This window comes from Manis pentadactyla, chromosome 12 (genome assembly GCF_030020395.1).
Source record: "Manis pentadactyla isolate mManPen7 chromosome 12, mManPen7.hap1, whole genome shotgun sequence".
Taxonomy (NCBI): Eukaryota; Metazoa; Chordata; class Mammalia; order Pholidota; family Manidae; genus Manis; species Manis pentadactyla.
This window is the reverse complement of record NC_080030.1, coordinates 11,277,023-11,296,422: the sequence shown is the minus strand read 5'-3', so window position 1 is coordinate 11,296,422 and position 19,400 is coordinate 11,277,023. Positions and strand designations below refer to the sequence as shown.

Below are 19,400 nucleotides of genomic sequence, written 5' to 3'. Positions count from 1 at the left end.
GATGGGGCCACACAGACTAGATCTGGGGACTCCAGCAGAAGATGACAGGCGGGGTGCCTTAAAACCCACCCAGAGGCTGCCTCTGGGTCCATCAACCTCGACCCCCAAATATCCCGGGATCCTTCCACCATTTGAAACTGCTTGTCAACAGCCCACCTCTCCAGTCTTGGGGCTTCTTCACGTGGGCACAGGGGTGGGAGGGGGACCTGGAGAGGAGAGCCCTGGCGGCAGAAGCGGGGAACCCCGTGCTCCTGGACCAGGATCCCACAGCGGTGTGACCGGTCCGGAATCCCCCGGACCTCGTTTCCCTGCCCAGATCCGCGCCTCGGTCTTGCCGGCGCGCCCGCGGGCAGCTCTGCCACGGCGCCGGCTGATTAGCGATCCTGGGGCTGGAGCCACTGTGCCTGCCGCAGCCAGCGCCACCCGAGCCATGTTCCCTGGGAAACTGCAACCGTGGTGGGCCCGCCCCTCATGCATTATTCATCAGCACCGCTGGGGACTCCCCATCTTGCTGGCCCCGCTGGTCCAGGGCTCACCGCGCTGTCCCTCCCTCCCAGGGAGCCTGGAGCCCGCCGCTCCTTGTCCGTCTGGGATGAGCTGAGCTCTCCTAGTGCTCAAAGGGCTCATACCCGCCGTGGAGTCCCCTTGTCCAGAGGGGAAACTAAGGCTCAAACAGGACAACCACTACCTGTGCCAGGACTGGGGCAATTTCTGAACACATGGGCCCCGTGTCAGGGGTCTGAAGCTGGCAGCTGTGGCTGTCTCCCCTCGTCCTGAGTCCCCCTCCTGTGGGACGTGAGCCCCAAACAGGGCTGTGGACCTCACGGGAAACCAGATTCACCCAACAGCCCCTTGTCGTCCGCCTCAGCCATGTCCATACAGCCCTCTTCATAGGGCAGATACCGTCCAGGGACTGAGGTCCAGGTGCAGCCTAGAGCCCCAGCTCATCCTAGGCAGGGGGAGAAGAATGTTCTGGAAGATGGAGCTGCGATTTCACCTTGTGCGGGGATGGCGGGGCCTCAAATGCCAAATGAGAAGGATGGGGCACTATGGGGTGGATGGGAGTGGGATGTGGGGGGCCAGGGGAGAGGAGGCAGTGAGGCGGGTGGCATGTAGGCGTGGTGAGGGATTTGAATATTCTCTGACTCCTGGGAAGCCATAGGAGGATTTGGGACGGGGGTGGGCAATGCAGTCTGGGGTTCAGGTTTTCAAAGTGTGTTGAAGAGGAGTTTGGGTGTTGTGGGACTGCTGCAGGCGGCCCGGTGAGCAATGGTGGCACGCTGGCGGGAGGAGGTGGGAGGACGGGGAGAGGCAGGGGAGGTAGGGCGCAGGAGCCCTGGCCTTGGGGCGTCCCCTCCCAAAGATCCCTCTCTCTTAAGCAAGTTGGGACGCCTGGCTCAGGCCCCTGTGGAACCAGGTCCGCCCAGCCCTCTGGGCTGGTGGGGAAACTCTGATAGTGGGAGCTCCTCTCTGCGGGCTGAGGTAGGAAGGAGCAAGGGGCACCCTCCTGACAGCCCCTTCCTCTGTCCCCCCGACACTGAGCCCCACAACACCTCTGCCCTGTCCCTCTCCTCACTGGTCCTAATGCCCTCGCAGGCTCACCCAGAGCCTCTGCGGCCACCATCCCAGGCCCCTTGCCTGGCCGTCCCCTTACCACTCTAATGACCAGTTAGGACGGTACCGTTCCCAGTGCTGGCCCAAGGCCACAGCTTCGGGACAGAGGGAGAGGAGTCATGGGTAGCCTCCACTACGGAGGCCGCAGCCGGAGCTGTCACACGATGATGGTGGAGGAATGAGCCCCATTCCCAAGCTCGTCTTCCCCAGCGTTCCTACCCAGGAGCTGGGCCAGCCCACCCTGGGAGTACCTTTAGCTGGCCCCACTGTGAGCTCCTTTCCACTCCTGGTCCTTCACCTCATCTGAGGTGAGCTGGGATTGAGTCTGACTCTGGTTGCTGCGTGACTCAGGGCACGTGGCCCCCCTGCCGTAAGCCTCTATCTCCCCCATCCGCATGGGCTCCCAGAGTGTCATTCCCAACACAGAGCCTTGGCCTTCACTGTTCTTGCCGTCTGGATCACCTCACACAGTGTCAGCTCCTGCGGAAGCCCTCCCTGACTCCCCAGCCCATGCAGTCCTCGCTCCCCACCCTATGCCCCTGCAGCCACCCAGCCTGATCACACTGCAAAATTGGCCTATGGTTGGCAGTCTCCTGCTCACAGAATTGAAGAAAGGAAGCTCAGTATTCATCCCGACAAACCTCTGCCCTCTGTGGGTCTGACTCTGCTTCTCTGCTCACACCGTCTGTGGCTCTAGAGTCAGCCTCCAAGGGTGGCAGGGGCAGTTTTCCTGCTTGCTTCCTGCATGAGCCTGGGCAAGCCACTTGGCTTCTCTGAGTTGTTGGATATTCTTCTAACTTCTGGGCCTGGGTATTTTATTATTATTATTATTATTATTATTATTATTCCATTCTATAGGGGCTGTTGAGCTGAGCGTTAGGTGCTGTCCTCCAGCCAGAAGGGGTCCTGCTGAAGGGAGGCTGGCTTCTGGCCACACACCCCTGATTCTGGGGTGAGGAACATCTTCAGCTCCTCAGTGCCAGCTCTCCCTCTCTGCACCAACCATGCCCATGCCCCTTGGAAGCCCATGCCAGGGCTAGCAGGTTGTTATTCCAGAAGGGCCCACCACTTGGTTTAATGCTGTGCTGTCACCATCTCAAAATTCTTAATAATTTTTGAAAGAGGGGCCCCACATTTGCATTTTGAACTGGGCCACATAAATGATTCAGTCCCTCCTGCCTTCACTTTTGCAAAGGAGGAAGCAGGTGTCAGGTGAAACAGATTCCTGTCACTCAGCAAGTGTGCCCCATTGTTCTGCACAATTATTTGAATTTTATTACTGCTCCTGAACAGTGGTCATCAAAGGGTCTCATACCTGCTGGCTGCACATCCACTTCCTTCAGTGAGCCATCAAACTCCTCTGCAACCTTCAAAACCCATGCTCCGCAGACACCAGTCCAGTCCGCCCCCTCCAATGTCCTGGAGTGCACTCAGTCGTTTTCACTGCCTGGAATCTGCCCACCGTCCGCGTCAAAGTTCAGGCTGCATTTCTCCTGCTTCCTCCCACCTTCGGGGTTGGGGGCGCCTGCACAGGCCTGGGGCAGTAGAACCAACATGCGCCTCCCAGAACACCAGAGGGCGCCTACGCTTCAGGTTTGGGCTTTTAAACCTCCCACTGACGGCCGATCTTCCATTCAAACCTTGTGCGCCTCCCTAAGGAAACAGGTTGGAAGGCGGCGCCAGGGCCTGACCGGGGTCATTAGTGGGGCATTTCTGGCTCCATCTGAGCTGCTGTCTCCAGGTCTCTCTCCGTGTCTGTGTCTCTGAGCTGCTCTTCCCACTCTGTCCTTCAGCACTGCGGAGGCAGCCGCCCTGGAGCGGGAGCTTCTGGAGGATTACCGCTTCGGGCGGCAGCAGCTGGTGGAGTTGTGCGGCCATGCAAGCGCCGTGGCTGTGGCCAAGGTACCTGACCCTTGGCCCTGACCCCAAACATTTGACCAGCCCATGAGAGCTGAAGCCTAGGTGCACAACCCCTGTGGCCCGGATGGTTCATCCAAGAACCCTTCTTTGCTTGGGACCACCTCAGCCTGTCAGTCAGATGAGGAAACTGAGACCCAGGAAGGATTATCACTGGTTCGGGCCAGGCAGGCACCCGAGTCAAAGGGTGTCAGTGAAGGTCAGGGCAGAGCCTGGGGTTCCCCAGAGACTCAGAAGCTGGGGAGCAGGGACCAGTCTGGGGCCATTGAGGCACAGACATGACCACCTGCCTGTCACCTCCTAGGTCTTGCTCAAGGGGGCTATGGTCTCCTGCAGTCTGAGTACCCCCAAGCAACCCCACGTCACAGGAGGGGAAACTGAGGTCCAGAGACAGGGAGGGGCCTGCACAGGGCATCAGGGGTTGGAAGCAGAGCTGTGTCCTGCTCTGGGGCAAGCCTCCAGCCCTTGAGGTGCCTACAAGTAACACAAGAGAAATAGCCAGGACTATATTACCACCCAGCACCTTGGGCGATGATCCAAACCACGCTGGGCCCGTTTCCTCCTTGAGGAAAGAATAATAAACCGACACCAGTCCATAAATGCACACACCTCAGAGAAGTGCCCCATGGAATCAGGCGGGTAACCCTCCTCTGCTCTTCCTCCCTTCTTCCTTCTTTGCATTATTACACAGTATACTTTTTTTAAAACTCAGTATCTTTAAGTGAACTCCCTCTCTCTCTTTTTTTTTTTTTTACTTAAATGTTCCTATTTCCAAATGAAACATATCCTGAGCTAGGTGCCCAGAGGAGAAGGAAATGGTGCAAATCAGAGCCATAAAGCAAACACGGTGTAGCGAGCTCTTGCCTGGCCTTTGGTAACCAGCCATCCAGTTCTGGCCCTGAAAGTCCCGGGATGTCTGAGACTGGCCCCTGTCACCCGGATGCCCTCTCAGGCTCCGGGCCTGGTGTGGTGCTGTGCCGGACATGATCAGGGTGGGTCAGGGGCTCGCTCAAATCTTGGGGAGGGGACTCAGAAAGGGAGTAACTTCCCCTGTGTGTGGTGGGAGGATAGAGTGCAGCCAGGCCCCCAGGAGCCAGCCCTGGCTGGGAGAACACTGCCCCACCCCCGTGCCCATCAGAGCTGTTGGCACTCCCGTTTGATACAGGCAACTGAGGCTGGGAGAGGAGGGGCCACAGAGAGTCAGGCAGGGCTGGGACTCAAACACCAGTGTCTTAACTCCTGCATTTAAGGGAGGCACAGAGTATGAGAGATAGAGACTGTGACAGAGAGAGACAAACTGGAGACACAGAGTCAGAGATACAAGGAGAAAGCCAGAGCCATGCAGACTGGCAGACGGAGAGGGACAGGGCATCTCAGGTTGGAAAAGTACCCCCTTCCCCACCCCGCCCTGGGAGGGGCCAGGCCTGGAAACACGGGTGGGGGAGGGGCAGTGGAAAAAGGTGGAAGAATGTCTGCAACTCAGACTGAGAGTAAACAAACCTCCCTCAGGGCGCAGTGGCAGGAGGCACGTTTTCCTGCTTCCACTTGGCAGAGCCTGAGGCAAGGACTCTGAGCCTCCAACGAGGAAACAGGCCCCAAGAGTGTCTCACCCAGAATGCCTCTCTTCCTGTCCTAGCCTATTGCCTGCAGGCCCATGGCCTGTCCCTTCCTCAACTCTGGGCCTCAGTTTCCCCACCTGAGCAAGAAGACATGCCCAGTGCCATGCCTTTGCCTTTGCCGTGTCCCCTACCAGGCGTTCCCCTTGCCTGCTCTCTCCCGGAAGCAGAGGACTGTGCTGGTCGTGTGCGGCCCAGAGCAGAACGGGACTGTGGCGCTGGTCTGTGCCCGGCACCTGCGGGTGTTTGTGAGTAACAGGGACCCCTTCAGCTTCCCAGGGTTACCCCCAACACTGTCCCTGCAGAAATTGCTTCCTCCTCTTGATGTTTCAGAGCTTGCCCCAGGCAGGGTCTGCTGCCTGTACCCAGGTCTGGGGGCTAAGGCCCTGGGGACACTGGGAGGGCCCCCAGTGCTGACTCCTTCCCGCCCCCCCAGGAGTATGAACCGACCATCTTCTACCCCACCCGCTCCCTCGACCTGCTGCACCGCGACCTGACTACCCAGTGTGAGAAAATGGACATCCCCTTTCTATCCTATCTGCCCGCAGAGGTCAGTGCTCAGTGGTGACTGAGGGAGGAAGGTGGGGAGACAATGGCCCAAGGCCTCCCTGACCCTGCGTGTCCTCCCAGGTCCAGCTCATCAATGATGCCTACAGGCTGGTGGTGGATGCTGTGCTGGGCCCCGGCGTGGAACCTTGTGAGGTTGGGGGCCCCTGCATACGCACGCTGGCCACGCTCAAACTGCTGTCCATCCCCCTTGTGAGCCTGGACATTCCCTCAGGCATGCCAGGTGGAGGCGGGTTGGGGGGCCTTGGGTACACTGGCTTTGGGTGGCCTCAACCTGTCTGTCCACTCTGAGCCTGTTTCCCTGGTGTGGACGGGTCATGCACTCTGGGGGAGACTGCAGCTCACGTCCAGCCCGTGGACGGCGAAGACCATCACATAGATGCTGTCCATGTGACCCTGTGTCCCTCTCCCCCCAGCATCCAGCCCAGCCTGCCCGCTGCCCACCCTGGGCCAGTTACCCGGGCAGACGTGAGCTCACTCGGCAAAGGCCTTGCCTGCCCTGGCCGCCGCCCCGTGCCTGTTGGAGCCATTAGGCAATGGGCAGACAGAACAAACAGCTGCTGGCCAGCCAGACCCTCCACGGGGGTGGCTGGACTCAACGGAACATCCCCAGGCTTGCAAGACCCCAGGGCCATCCCAGCCAGGAGCCACAGAGCAGGGGTTGTCTGTGAGGATGTGGGCTGTCTGGTCTGAGGATGAAGGCTAGGGTCACAGAAGGGAGGGTTAAGGTCAGAGGGAGGAGGCTTTTAGTTAGTGGGCCCAGACTCTGGTCAGAGGCCGGAGAGAAGGCAAAGCCCCCAGTCTGGAGGTGGAGGCTCGTTAGAGAAGTGGCAGAGGCTAACGAGGGAGGGGTTGGGGTGCTGTCAACTCAAAAGACAAGACCTAGTCTGAGGGTAAAGGCAGGGATGTCTAGTCAGCGGACAGATGCTGAAACTGGGTGGTGAGGGGGGCCTGTGTTAGCAGATGCAAGAACCTGGGGTTAGGGGACAGGCCCGATGGAGGAGCTTTGCCTGAGGAGGGAGGCAGTTGTGTCCTCTGGGTAGAGAGTGGGCATCTGGTCAGAGAGGTAAGGCCAGCCGGGAAGTCTGGATGGAAAACGGCTCTAGTCTGAGTGGAGAAGCTCAGGATTGACAGGGAGGGAGACAGATGCTGGGTCAGAGCAGAGGCATGGGTCTCACTGGGGAAGGGCCACAGGTGGGAATGATGTACTGTGAAGGCAGAGGCTGCGTCACATGCAGGAGAAAGACTGGGTAGCAGGTGGGAAAAAGGGCAGAAAAGTCTGAGGGCAGAGGCTCCGGTCAGAGGGGGAGGGAAACCCCTCCCAGGACAGGGGGAGACGAGTCTGCGGGCAGAGGCTCCGCTGAGGCGGGTCAGAGAGCAGAGGCCGCATCTCACGGGGGAGGGGAAGCGGCCGTCGAGGCGGCAGGACTGTGAGGCCAGCACCCCTCGCAGCTCCCGACCCCCCTCCCGCCGTCCCCCCTCAGGCTGGGACGCGGAGACCGGCGGCGGGGAGACGGAGGACGGGCTCCGGCCGGATGTGCTCGTGTCGCTCACGGCGCCCAAGCGCTGCGCGGGCCGCTTCTCCGGGCGCCACCACTTCGTCGCCGGCAGGTTCGTGCCCGACGACGTGCGCCGCAAGTTCGCTCTGCGCCTGCCAGGGTACACGGGCACCGACTGCGTCGTGGCGCTGTGACCGCCACGCGTCCCCGCGCCAATAAACACATCGCGCCGCCGCCACCTGGCCTCTGCCTCCTCTGTGCGCCGGGGTGCCGCGCGGGTGGGCAGACGCGGGGAGGGCCTTCCACCGGGCCCCCGGCGGCCCAAGGCCGAAGGGATGGAGGGTAGACAGAAGGACTTCTCGCCGGCCTCCGAGGAAGCTCGAGCCGCCAGGTGGAGGGTAGGTGCACGGTGGGACTTCCAGCCTGCGCGGGGCGGCCTAACGCCGAGAGGATCGAACCTGACTCGACGGACGGTTTCTAGCCGCCTAAAGGGCCGCCCGAGGCGTCATGGTTCCAAGAGGCACGTCCCGCGGCACCTCGGGCCCCTACGTGGAGAACGGGGGGGTGGGCCAGGCTGAAGGAGGGGCTTCCAGCGGGCGGCGACGAGGGACGCGCGCCAGCCTGAGGGCGGAGGCGCAGCCGGGCGCACCGAGGGGGGCGACCCACAGGGCTTGTTCGCTGGCGGCGGCCTCCCTGGGGCCTGGAGGGGCGTGGCCGGGGCGGGGTGGGGCCTGCGGTCGTGTCCCGCCCCCACCCTCAGCCCCAGCGCCCGCCAGACCCGCGGGAGTCCGACGCGAGCGCCCAGCGGACCCCGGACCACCGCTCGGACGCTCGGACCCGGCCATGGCGTCACTGCTGCCACTGCTCTGCTTCTGTGCCGCCGCCGCCGCACACCTGGCGGGGGCTCGAGGTGAGGCACCTCCGACCCCCAGAACAGCCCGCGGGGCGCCCGAACGTCTGGCAGCCGGCCTGGAGAGGAACCGGCGGGTCTCACTCACTTCCCCAGCCCGGATTCCCTTCCACAGCCTCGGGGGGCTTAGGGGGGTGAGGGGGAGAGAGCCGTGGAATCAAGTCGGGAGGGAAGGGGCCCTCTTCTGCAGCCTTCCCCCCGGGAACAGTGGGGGGGGGACACCCGCAGTGCGGCCGAGACCTTCAGCTTCCTCGGGGTTCCCTGGGTACTGCAGGGCGCCCATTTCAGCCCCAGGTTTAGACCCTGCAGCTCCCGGTCCTGGCTCTGGGATGAAGGGACCAGAGCCAGCCCCTCTCATCTGACTCTTCCCCTCTTCCACACACACACACACACCTCTCAGGAAAGGAATTCCCATCTGTGGAATGTTCGGTGGAACTGGGAACCGGGCCCGTTTCTCAGATGAGTAGACTGAGAGAGGCTTGGAGAGGGAAGGGGCTGGTCTGAGGTCATTGCCCAGCCAGACTATCTCAAGTAACTCCAGGCCAGAGAAGCCAAGCTGAATTCCAAAGACTTCCCATCGGCAGCCTGGGCCCCAAGTGCAGGGATGGAAGGTAGACTAGAGAGGGACTTTTAGCCAACAAATGGATGAAGGGGAATGCAGCACAACCAGAGGGCAGAGGCCCACATGACTGGACCCATGACCACTGAGCACGCCAAGGGCTGACTGGGTCTTGGGGAGCAGGGTCTTGCGGGAGGGATGGGGCTGTGGGAGACTGGGGAGGCTTCCTGGAAGAGGGGTGCTGCAGTTCTTGGGGTCAGCCAGAGCTGAGTCCTGGCTCCTCAGAGCCTCAGATTTCTCCTCTGTGAGTGGGGACGATCCTGGCAGCACCTCAAGGACAAGGAGCTCAAAGCAGCTCAGCATTGCATTTTCTCCCTGAATTCCCACTCTTCCCACAGGCACCACCTCCCCCGAGGAGCCCACAGCACCAGCCTGGGGCTCTGACGGTCCATCGCTTCGCCCTGGCCAGCCCTCGCCAGCCCTGGAGGACTGGGAAGGTGAGGTAGCCCTACACCCGCATCCTGGCTCTGCCTTGGACTCGCTGTGTGAGTTCTGGCTGGTGGACTCCCGTGAAGAGGGGACACAAGCTGGGTCAGGAGCCCAAAACCATCCTGGTTCCTGGACAGGGCAGCCCCTGAAAGTGGACACCCCCCCCCCCCGGGAAGGTCTAAGTCTTAGAAGCAGGGAGTTGAGAGTTCGGGCTGTCTGTCAAGGGGGAAAGGCAGAGGTGAAGTGGGGGCCAACCTGCCCAGATCATACAGGTAAACAGGAGTTCTAGAACCTGAGTCTGTCCTCTCCTGGCCAGGAAGGGTGCTCTTGAGTCAGGGAAGGAGTTAGCAGTCAGGAGGTGACGGAAGCAGAAGCTGACCTGTGGGAGGGCAGCCCCTTCCTGCCCGTAGATTTTGTGCAGCAGAGTTTGCCTGGCTCCTGGCACCTCCCGCTGCCTGTACATCTCAGCACACCTCAGGGGTTCCGAATTCTGAGGATGGGGGCTGGTGAGACAGTGACAAGATGTCAGCGCCCACTGATGGGCCAGCTCAGGCACTGGGCAGCAGAACTAGGGCTGGTGCACAGAGGCCAATCTGTCTCGATGCCTGTAGCACCTGATGCGCTAGTGGGCTCTGATTTGGGCGGAGTCATGTAAGGGGTCACGTGCGCGGTCGTGGGCTACCCAGTGTTCACGTGGGGGGCCCCCCTTAGATAGCAGGTAATACTTGCACAGGTGGGGTGCGGGACTGCTTACAGGTGCAGCTGCTCATCAGCGCAATTTCCTGGAATCTATTACTATTCAAAATACACACTCCTCTTCCCCCCATCGATTTCCCTTGTGAAAATATGAGCGTGCAGATATATGTGGGTGAGCATTCAAAATGCTGCACTTCTGGCCACATTTTTCTGTAATTGCTAAACACTGAAGGCAAAGTCTTTCAACTGGGGACAGTTTAAGTCAGTTGACATCCAGATGCAGTGTAATACCATACTGTAACATAAATTTAAACTGAAATAAGCAGGCAGAGAGAGGCAACAAAGGGCCAGGTAATTTATTTAAATACCCCCGGGTGAGGTTCTGTGGCCTTCTTGTCACAGGCCAGAGAAGCCACACCCGGTTGGGGAGGTGGGGGGCTTTTAAGGGATTAGGAGGGGGAGGAGTGGGCAAGCTATCTTGGGGGGTGTGGAGAGGTATGATTGGCTAAAGGTGACATAATAGACAACTAGAAACTTTTTTTCCTTCCAAGAGGGAGGAGGCTGACATCCAGGTCTTAGTTGGCACATCAGGATGGAATTCAGGGAGAGCTGTCCCCTTTCCATATAAGGCACGGACTTTGGGGTCTGGTCTGTTCTCCCCCTATGGCATCTCTCTGTTCTGTTTGCATGTCCTTGTTTTTCCTTTCTCCATCCTAACACATACAACTGTTCAAAAGGCTGAAGCAGCTTTTCTCCACAATGCATCGTGTTTTACAAAACAGGGAGGGGGACAAGTTGCACACATTTTTGAAAGCGGGGGAGGGGGACTTTTATCTAGGTGTGTCTGGAAGGACACACAGGTCACAGCCGTGGCTCTGGAGAGGGAACCAGGAGCTGGGGGTTGGTTGCAGAGGAGGTCTCCCGCTTCTTTCCATATCCTTGAGCAGTTTGTATTTTAAAATTCACCAAGAGGCTGGTGCAGGGATGGGAGTGGGAGCCCTTGCAACTCTGACCACTCCCTTCAGCTGGTCCTCCTCATTATCCACCACCCAACATGGGCCTGAGAGGTGTATGGTCAGGGGTTTCACTGGAGAGGGGCCACCCTGGGAGCGGAGATTGGAGGCCACTGTGCAGGGAGGAGATAGGGGTTGGGGTGGGGTGGGGGTGGGGTGAGAGGCCCAGTCGCCGTGTCCTGCCACCGCCGCCAGGTCACTGTGGCCTCCAGACCCTGCAGAGAGCACAGAACTGGAGGCCTGGAGACCCCAGGGAAGTTGAGACCCCAAACTTGCAGGCTGTGTGTCCAAGGGCTGATCCACGCAAAGGAAATGAGACCTCTGTTGGTCACTATTACTATTATTCCTCCGTGTGCCTCTGGCCATGAGTCTGTCTCTGTGAAGTGGGAATAGGAGGAGCTCCTGCTCCATAGCGCTCTGCAGGAATCATGTGAGCACACGGGTCCAAAGCGCTCAGGACGGTGGCCACGCAGAGAGCGCTCTGAGAGGGTCTGTGGTCAGCTTGTCTACATTCTGCCAGAGGGGACACAGCGACAGGAAGACAGGAGGGCTGTGATCTGACCAGGGTGGACCTGGCTGTCGGGTGGGCCGGCCGCCCCTCCCTGCCCTCTGTCCACTGGGTCGCCAGGGGGCGATCTTACAACGTGAATCGGATCCAGACCTGTTTACCTACAGGCCCTGGTTTCCCCTCTCCAAGAATCTAATCCCCTTCCTCCCGTGCCTCCAGGACCCACAAGGTCCGTCTTTGGCGCACGTCGCCCACTTCACCGACCTCCTCACTATGCCTCCCATTACCGCATTCCGACCTCAGGGCCTTTGCACCGCCCCGGCTGTTGCTCTGCTTGAGCTCCCTCTCTCCCTCCTTTGCGGGGTTAAACTGCTCTAGCCCTCCCCAGACCTTTCACCTCTGCTCCCAGCCCGCTTCCCCACAGCCCCTCTTCCCTGCTCTGAATCCTCCGAGTCCCTGAATCCCTACTGCCCCCTCTCAGACTGGCCAGCGCCTGGGACGTCAGCCAGGGACTAGGGGCCGCTGGAGGCTGGGGGCAATGTCGTTTCTCCTGCCTGGCACCTCATTCTCTCCTGGGGTGGAGAAGGGGCAATCCAGGCAGCTGCGGCGCCTCCAGTTGCGCTGCCCCTCTCTGTGCCTCCAACTGCCTGGCCACGAGGGGTTTTCCAGACTGGACAGGACAGAAGCGAATCGTGGGGAGAGTTGAGAGGTGAGGAGACCTGTGGTCTCGGGGCCCAGGAGTGGGGGAGGTCTCTGACCTCAGTCCATGTTGGTCGTGCGTCGGTTTCCCGCAGGTCCTGTTTTTACTTTGTGATCTCTTCTGGACCTGCAGACGCCTGGTCTTGGTCCACCTGAACACCGCCCCTCCCCTGACCCAGCCCCTCTCTAGGACCTAGCGGGTCGGTACCATTCGAGACCCTGACACTGGCTGCTCCCTCCGTCTGGCCTCGCCCGAATCCTGGCTCCACCCCTTATTGGGGCTTTGGCCCCTCCCCAGATCCTGGCCTCGCCCCAGCCCTGGCTCCACCCCTTATTGGGGCTTTGGCCCCGCCCTAGATCCTGGCCTCGCCCCAGCCCTGGCTCCACCCCTTATTGGGGCTTTGGCCCCTCCCCAGATCCTGGCCTCGCCCCAGCCCTGGCTCCACCCCTTATTGGGGCTTTGGCCCCGCCCTAGATCCTGGCCTCGCCCCAGCCCTGGCTCCACCCCTTATTAGGGCTTTGGCCCCGCCCTATATCCTGGCCTCGCCCCTTCAGCCCTGCAGCTCCTGTGGCTCCCAGTTGCCCTGAGCCTCCTCTGCCTCCTGGGAAACCCTCAGGGCCACCTGGGACAGAGGGTCAGGCCGGAAACGGGTTCTGGCCCTGGGGACATTCTGCTGTGCCTGAGCCCTCGACCCTCTCCCCAGGCCCTGGGGTCAGAGGGGCTTGGGTCCAAACCCCTTTCAGGTTCCCCTCCAACCCTATCTGCACCTCAGGTAGCCAAAACTGTATTGTAGTGGTTTATATTTAGCACATAGTTGCACATGTTGATCACCTATAGTGTAAAACATATATTTTTTTAAATAGCAAGTAGAATTTGATACAGTGAGAGGACAGAGCTCCCAGCTCCACAGGGAGGGGCAAGGGTGCATTGTCTAGGCGTTTTATAGGCAGTTGAGGATTTTGGGGAACGTGAAAAAAGGCTTAGGGGTGTGGACTTGTTAAGTGGTCCCAGAATATTTAGAATTAACATAAGGAATTTTCTGCTTTGATTTCTGTCTGGGATATGGCATCTTGATCTGGGAGCATATCAAACAAGGCTGCCTGCCCAGCCCCCAAGGTGGGCTGAGGTATTTATCATCTGTTTGCTAAAGAGTATGTTAAGAATCTTTTTAACCTCTTGGGTGGTAAAATGCAATCTTATCTTTAAGGTGGAATCCTTCCTGCCTTTTAGTGTTGTTTAGAGCTAGGCCTGCATGTTAAATTAGTTGCTCAGTTTGCAAAATCACTTCATCAGATCTGAAGGAGGAAAGACAGCCCATAGGCTGGGCCTTTTAGCATGCTAAGGTGAATCTTACACATGATTAAAACGATTAGCATAACAAAAACACAGACTACTTTCCTTCACCTGGGGAATATTAACTGATCTCACTGTGCATAATGTTTAACACAGAGTTCTGATAGGGGCTTTCCTTGCACGTAGTCACACTGCTCTGACTATAATTATCCGGCCTTGCTTTCTCCAGAGGCCCTCACCCTATTGTATCTAAGCTCAGGGTCCCTGTCTCACTGTTAACATCTTCCAGCTGGCTGACCTTAGGGAAAGGAAGTTATCCCAGATAGTCTGGGTGGGCCTTATCTAATCCGTTGAAGGCCTTATGAATAAAAACAGGTTTCCTGGGGAAAAGGAAATTTTCAAGACTGACACAGAAATCCTCCCTGAGCTTCCAGTTTCTTGGCATAGATTTCAGACTTACCACCTCTCACAATCAAATAAGCCAATTCCTTAAAACAAATTTCTTTATATAAATGATATATATGTATCGGGTTGTTTCTGTTCCTCTGGAGAGCCCTGACTGATCCAGGCATCCAGATACCCGGCAAAAGGTGGAAGCAGAGCTTGCTTTTCAGAGATGGGATTTCCTTGACAAAGAGAGAGCGTGCAATGCAGAACCTCAGCCACTTATCTTGGCCTTTCCGGACCGGACTCAGGCCAGGTTCTTGCCCTCAGACGCTACCCAAAGCTCCAGCAGGACAAGGACATGCATTAAAGGCCTCAGGTTTCATGGTCCCAGGAAGAGGCCGACCCACCACCCTTGAGCAAAATAAACTCAGGGCGGGGTGCCATGAGATCAGCCACCCTTAAACCCCGCAGCCTGAGCTGGCTGTGATGGCCCCATGGACAGGGCATCCTCAGCCCAGGAAGGCCTGAGGAGTGGACCGATTGGCCTCAAAGGACAAACATTTCACTTTGGAGAGACCCAGATGAGAGGAAATAATTACAGCAGCTGACAACAGAAGCGCTTTTTCTTCTCCTGGAACCCCCAGGTCCCTCTGAGGTAACTGTAGGCATCTAAGAGCATTTCAGACCCCTGCACAGAGCACCCATGGGGGTAGATTCCAGCCCACACTCTTGATTTCTAAGCCTGCTGGGGTGGCCCTCTCACCTACCCAACCCAGGTGACTGACCACAGTTTGACAAGATTCAAATTAACCACTAAACATTTACTGAGCCCCGTATGTACTGAAGAAAAAGTGAAAACATGCATCTGACAAACACCTGGACACACGTTCACATCAGCACTGTTCACAACAGCTAACAGGTGAGAACGCGCCAAGGGGCCCTCAGAGGGGAGCGGGGAGCACCCTGCGGGCCATCCACACAGCGGGACATTCCTCGGCCGGGAAGAGGAGCGAGGCCCTGACACACGCCTCGACGTGGATGAGCCTCCGCTGAGTGAGACGCCACACAGCAAAGGCCACGGGTTGTGTGATTCTGTTTATACGAAGCGTCCAGCACAGGCGCATCCGGAGACAGAAGCAGGTCAGCGGCTGCCAGGGGTTGGGAGAGGGGCAGGGGGAGTGACTGCTCACGGGGACGGGGGTTTATTTGGGGAGTGATAAAAATGTACTAAAATTGGTGATGGCTGCTAATATCATAAATACTGTTAAATATACACTTTAAATGGGTGAACCGAATGGCGTGTGAATTATACATCTCAATAAAGCTTTTTAAAAAATATCCCCCTACGTCCCCATGTTTACTGAGTGTCCACTGTCTGCCAGGCGCTGAGATGGGTCCAGAGGGAAGCAAGAGCCACAGTGTAAACACATAAGCACATAAGTCCCCATAGGGCTGGGGCACTCCTCTCCTACAGCACAGGGAGGGGACACAGTGGCATTTATGTGCATGTGTGAAGAATGGAGGAAAGGGCACGTGTATTGGTTCTTTTTTTTCTACATAGAAGTATTTATTATATTATGACAGTATGGTTTGTTATAGAAATGGAAAATGAATCAATCTATGTAGCCCACAATCGGAAATTGTTGAATAAGTCATGGTATGTTCACATAATGAAATATTGTGTGACAATGTTGAAGAATGTGGCAAGTCTCTGTGCTAAGCCTGACGGTTCTATACGATATAGTCCATTCAGTATGTGCGGGAATGTGTACACGCTGATGTCTGCTTACACCAAAATCTTGGAAGATACCCAACAATGATCATCCCTGGGGAGGGGGAGAAGCTTTGTGACTTTTTATTCTGTATTGTTGGGAATTTATTACAATGAACACTATTGCTTTCACAGTTTAAAAAGCAGTAAAGTTTGAAAAAGAGAAACAGCATCTTGCAACTCAACATGAAAATTTTTTTCTGCTTCTATTGAAGTGGAATAATTCTTCCTCCTACAGCTCTTAGCTATAGATTTAGCTTGTATGGGACTTTTTTCTGGGAGAATGAACACACCAGTCCAGTGCAGGTAGCTGCTGTTCAGAGCACTATTGCCAAGTCTGCTCAAATAATTTAGGTTCCCCATTTGACTACACACCATTTGGCTGAGCAACAAATTTACCTGTTTGTGTGTAGGTGGAGCCACATCATTCTTAAAAATACATGTGCATGTAATGGATTTTGCATAAACAAACGGCGGGAAGCTATGTTTTCCTCTTTCTTGTTTTATTATTCTGACATCGATCAGCCCGCATCTGCATCTTCTCTCCTGACTGTCTCTTCCTTTTGCGCCATCAGAGTCAAGTCTTTTTCCTTAATAATATCAGTAAACATCTTTTGAGAACTTACCATGCAAGAGAGCTGCATGAAGAAACGAAACAAAGACGCAGTTCCTCTTAGAAAGTTCACAACCTTGGTGACAGTGGTGCTGGAGGAGAGAATTCTCTAGAGCGCCGGCTGGCCCCGCCTGCACGCTCCCCGAGACTGCCACCCTTGCGGTCACAGTGGGGCAGCGGACTGGCTTTGGCCAGGGGCGGGGCAGCCGAGCTCCCCCTCCTGGACCCTGCGGCGGTGGCCGCCTGCCAGCATGTGTAGTCGGGCGGGACCTCCTGTATTTTGTTTGGAAGGATGAACAGGAGTTTGCCACTTTGAAGGTGGGGGCTGATGGTGAACTTGACTTTATAATATCAAATAACTTAAAAAATAAAACTGACTGCACCCTCATTTGTCTGAATGAACTGAAAGAATATTTATATTTAGACACTTCACAACCACGAATCATGGCTGGCTCGCCCAGGGCAGTTCCCGAATGATGTTCATGTCTACTGCAAACAGTGCTGTAAACAGCATGCCAGTTCCTTCATTCATTAGGAGCATGGAGAAATCTGAAGATTGGGGTGCCCACAACTGTAAATTGCTGTCTATGAGAATAAGCAGAAGTTCAAAGCCCAAGCCTGACAGAACCGCCCCCAAGAACTACCCTCTCTCACAGCTAAGCTGGATTCTTTCTGGCCCCCCTTCTCCTGGTGTGGCCAGCCCATGGCTCTGGCAGCTAGCCAGAGTGGGGAGGACAGACGTTTTTGTCCGAAAATAAATCCTGGCCCTGAATGGGTAAACAAGCAACTGGGGCAGAGGAGGGGACCAGGGAGGGGCTGAAGACAGACAGATTGGGTCTCTTCTGGGAGGATAAATGCAGCCTTGAGGCTGGCCTCGCACGACAGCCATGTGTTCCACCTCTGCTGTGACCCCAGCGGTTCCCCAGGACCTGGTACCCACGGTACCTTTCCTGTTGAGTCCTGAGCCTGGACATGGCATCTCTGCCATCGTGGACCCCCTTGTTAATCAGAAAAGTCATTTTCTTGCACCTTTATGTGGATGTTGCTTTTTTAAAGCCCAGTGTGACCCTAGACCATTCACTGAGCTCAAGGTTCTCCCTCCCTAGGACCCATTTTACAGACGGGGAAACAGGCTCAGAGAGGAGGAGAGTAGGGAATGGAATTCAGTGGTGGTGGAGGTGCCTCCAGGGATCCTTCCCAGGCTTGAGTGATGGCGACTTTGAAGCTGGGGGTATCTGAAGGGGTGAATGTGCAGGGGTACAAGCAGCTGAGGTCAGTGTAGCTCAGTGGTAAAGGCCCGGGTTCTAATCCTGACTCTACCCATCTGCAGGGTATCTTCGTAGTCCTCCTGGGAACAGCATCTGGTGTGCAGGGCTGACCTTTGCCCTTCTCAGTAAGGTCACTCAGGTCCTGGCCCATCAGTGTACTGTGGCCCTTTGGTCACTGTGACTGGTTCAGAGAGTAATGTGCCTCAGTATGAGTCAGCAACATGCAATCTGTGCTCTGCTATAGCTATCAGACAACAGAGCTTCTTTTTTAATGTGTGTCTAACTAGACAAGGGTCAGCTCAGAGCTGCTAGTGACCATCTCACCAGCCTGGGATGAAGCTGACACAAGCACCACAGAGCCAAGAAACAGGAAGATGAGATCCTGCAGACGCTGGTTATGCATCTTGATCCAACTGAGCCTGAAGCCATCCTCAATTCCATTAACCAAGTATTTCCCTTTTGGCTTTATGCAGACAAAAGAGTTCTCACAGATACAGCCCTTATTAGTGGTGTGATGAAGGTGGTTACATTTCCTCTCTGGGCCTCAGTTTCCTCATCTAGAAAGTGGGTTATGACAGGCTAAGATGACAGGAACGTGTGTGGCTAGTGCCCCGTGCCACGCTCGGTATCACGGAACACCCAGTGTTACCTCGGACACTATCAGCTCACGCTGGGCTCCTGATTACTCACACATGGGAAGGATTTCTGAGGGACACAGTTAAGCCCCCCACCATCCTTGCCCACTGCAACCGCCCGCCATGAATGCTGACGACCAGCAGAACAGAGGGGGCGGACATCTCAGTGCCAGGCTCTGGGGGACGGTCAGAGGCCCCAGGGGGGCCGTGGGAAGGATGAGCCAATTCTAGGGAGGGCAGGCTGGGCTCTGGGTTCCTCGGAAGTGCCTCCCTCTGGCCAAGGCTGGGGAGGAGGCTGAAACAGTCTGCGGCTGCTGTGTGTTAAACAAGGGCCTCAGATGGAGGCTGTGCTGGCACAGCCTCACTGAGGGCATTAATGCCTCAGTTTCCCCATATGAACCATGGGGCAGGACAGATGGCAGGGCGGTAGCTGGGTGGGAGTTCAGTGTCAGCCTAGGACTGTCACCCTGCTCCTCTCCCATCGCTCGATCCCCAAACACATGGGAGTTTGACAACTCACCCCTCCTCTGGCCAGACCCTTGGTCTCCACACCTCCTCTGTGAGTGAGGGGCTGTTCGGGGGGTGTGGCCCTGCCCTGGAGCTTGCAGGGGGTTGGGGTATGCTGTGACTGGGCTTGGGGCTCCTCATGCACAAGGCCTGCTTTACAGGTGGGGAAACTGAGGCCCAGGAGGACAGGATGTGGAAGGATCAGTAACAAGTCCAGTCCTCTAAACCTTCTCCGTGGGAGGTCCTGGATTACTGTTTTAACCCTGCAAACCCACAGCCTCATTGTACCGGAAGAAACTGAAGGGGAAGCCCCCCCAAGCCCTGCCCCACAGCTGGGCTGTCTGTGGTACCCCCTGCCAGCACATCCCCAGCCCTCAGGATGCCTCCTGGGTGGGCGTCCAGCCCTGCATGGGCATTGGACAGTCACTGGATCGAGTGGGGGGGGTCCCCTGCCTAGGCCAACGACCCCTTTGAGAACAAGGTCAGCCGTGGTCCTGCCAGCACGGGCTCCAGGGTCAGGGTGAGGGGATCTGGGGGAAGCACGGGGGGCAGTAGTGGGTCCGTGTCCTGAGTGGACTGCATGAAGAGTCTGCGGGAGCCAGGGGCCATCCGGTTAAGCCCACCTTGAGGGAAGCATCTGCTGTTTCTGGGGTGCACAGCCCCCCCTTGCCCTTGCCAGGCAGGCACAGCTGGGGAAACAGGGTCCCTGACAGGGCTGCTCCCAAAGCCAGATGGCACGGCACAGGAATATCGTGGCCAGAGGCACTGAGGTGGAGAACCCCAGGAAGCACCTCTTGGCCCTAGAAGTGCCATTTTCTAGGGCTTTACACCCAGAATG

At 57.1% G+C, this 19,400-nt stretch overlaps 1 protein-coding gene across 3 annotated transcripts; it reads left to right on the top strand.

Annotated features, from left to right (window-relative positions):
- Position 1: 1 nt before the first annotated feature.
- On the top strand, positions 2-15,001 carry LOC130680038 (yjeF N-terminal domain-containing protein 3-like). Of its 3 annotated transcripts, none has more exons than XM_057489998.1 (8): positions 2-456; positions 3,408-3,516; positions 5,285-5,395; positions 5,584-5,697; positions 5,778-5,928; positions 7,199-8,123; positions 9,081-9,179; positions 13,996-15,001. In XM_057489998.1, the coding sequence occupies exons 1-6, from the start codon at positions 2-4 to the stop codon at positions 7,405-7,407; spliced, it is 1,149 nt and encodes a 382-aa protein (XP_057345981.1). In that variant the 3' UTR covers positions 7,408-8,123; positions 9,081-9,179; positions 13,996-15,001. The 3 variants fall into 3 exon arrangements, with proteins under 3 accessions (XP_057345981.1, XP_057345982.1, XP_057345983.1); XM_057489999.1 differs by having other exon boundaries at positions 14,681-14,976; XM_057490000.1 differs by lacking the exons at positions 2-456; positions 9,081-9,179; positions 13,996-15,001 and adding exons at positions 1,242-2,566; positions 2,920-3,207 and having other exon boundaries at positions 7,199-7,464.
- Positions 15,002-19,400: the final 4,399 nt, after the last annotated feature.

Bases quoted from the DNA above. Each gene is read 5' to 3' on its own strand.
- LOC130680038 (XM_057489998.1), top strand. From the start codon at position 2: ATGGGGCCACACAGACTAGATCTGGGGACTCCAGCAGAAGATGACAGG. The intron at 3,517-5,284 runs GTACCTGACCCT...GTCCCCTACCAG, and splicing joins GCGCCGTGGCTGTGGCCAAG to GCGTTCCCCTTGCCTGCTCT. The intron at 5,698-5,777 runs GTCAGTGCTCAG...GTGTCCTCCCAG, and splicing joins TATCCTATCTGCCCGCAGAG to GTCCAGCTCATCAATGATGC.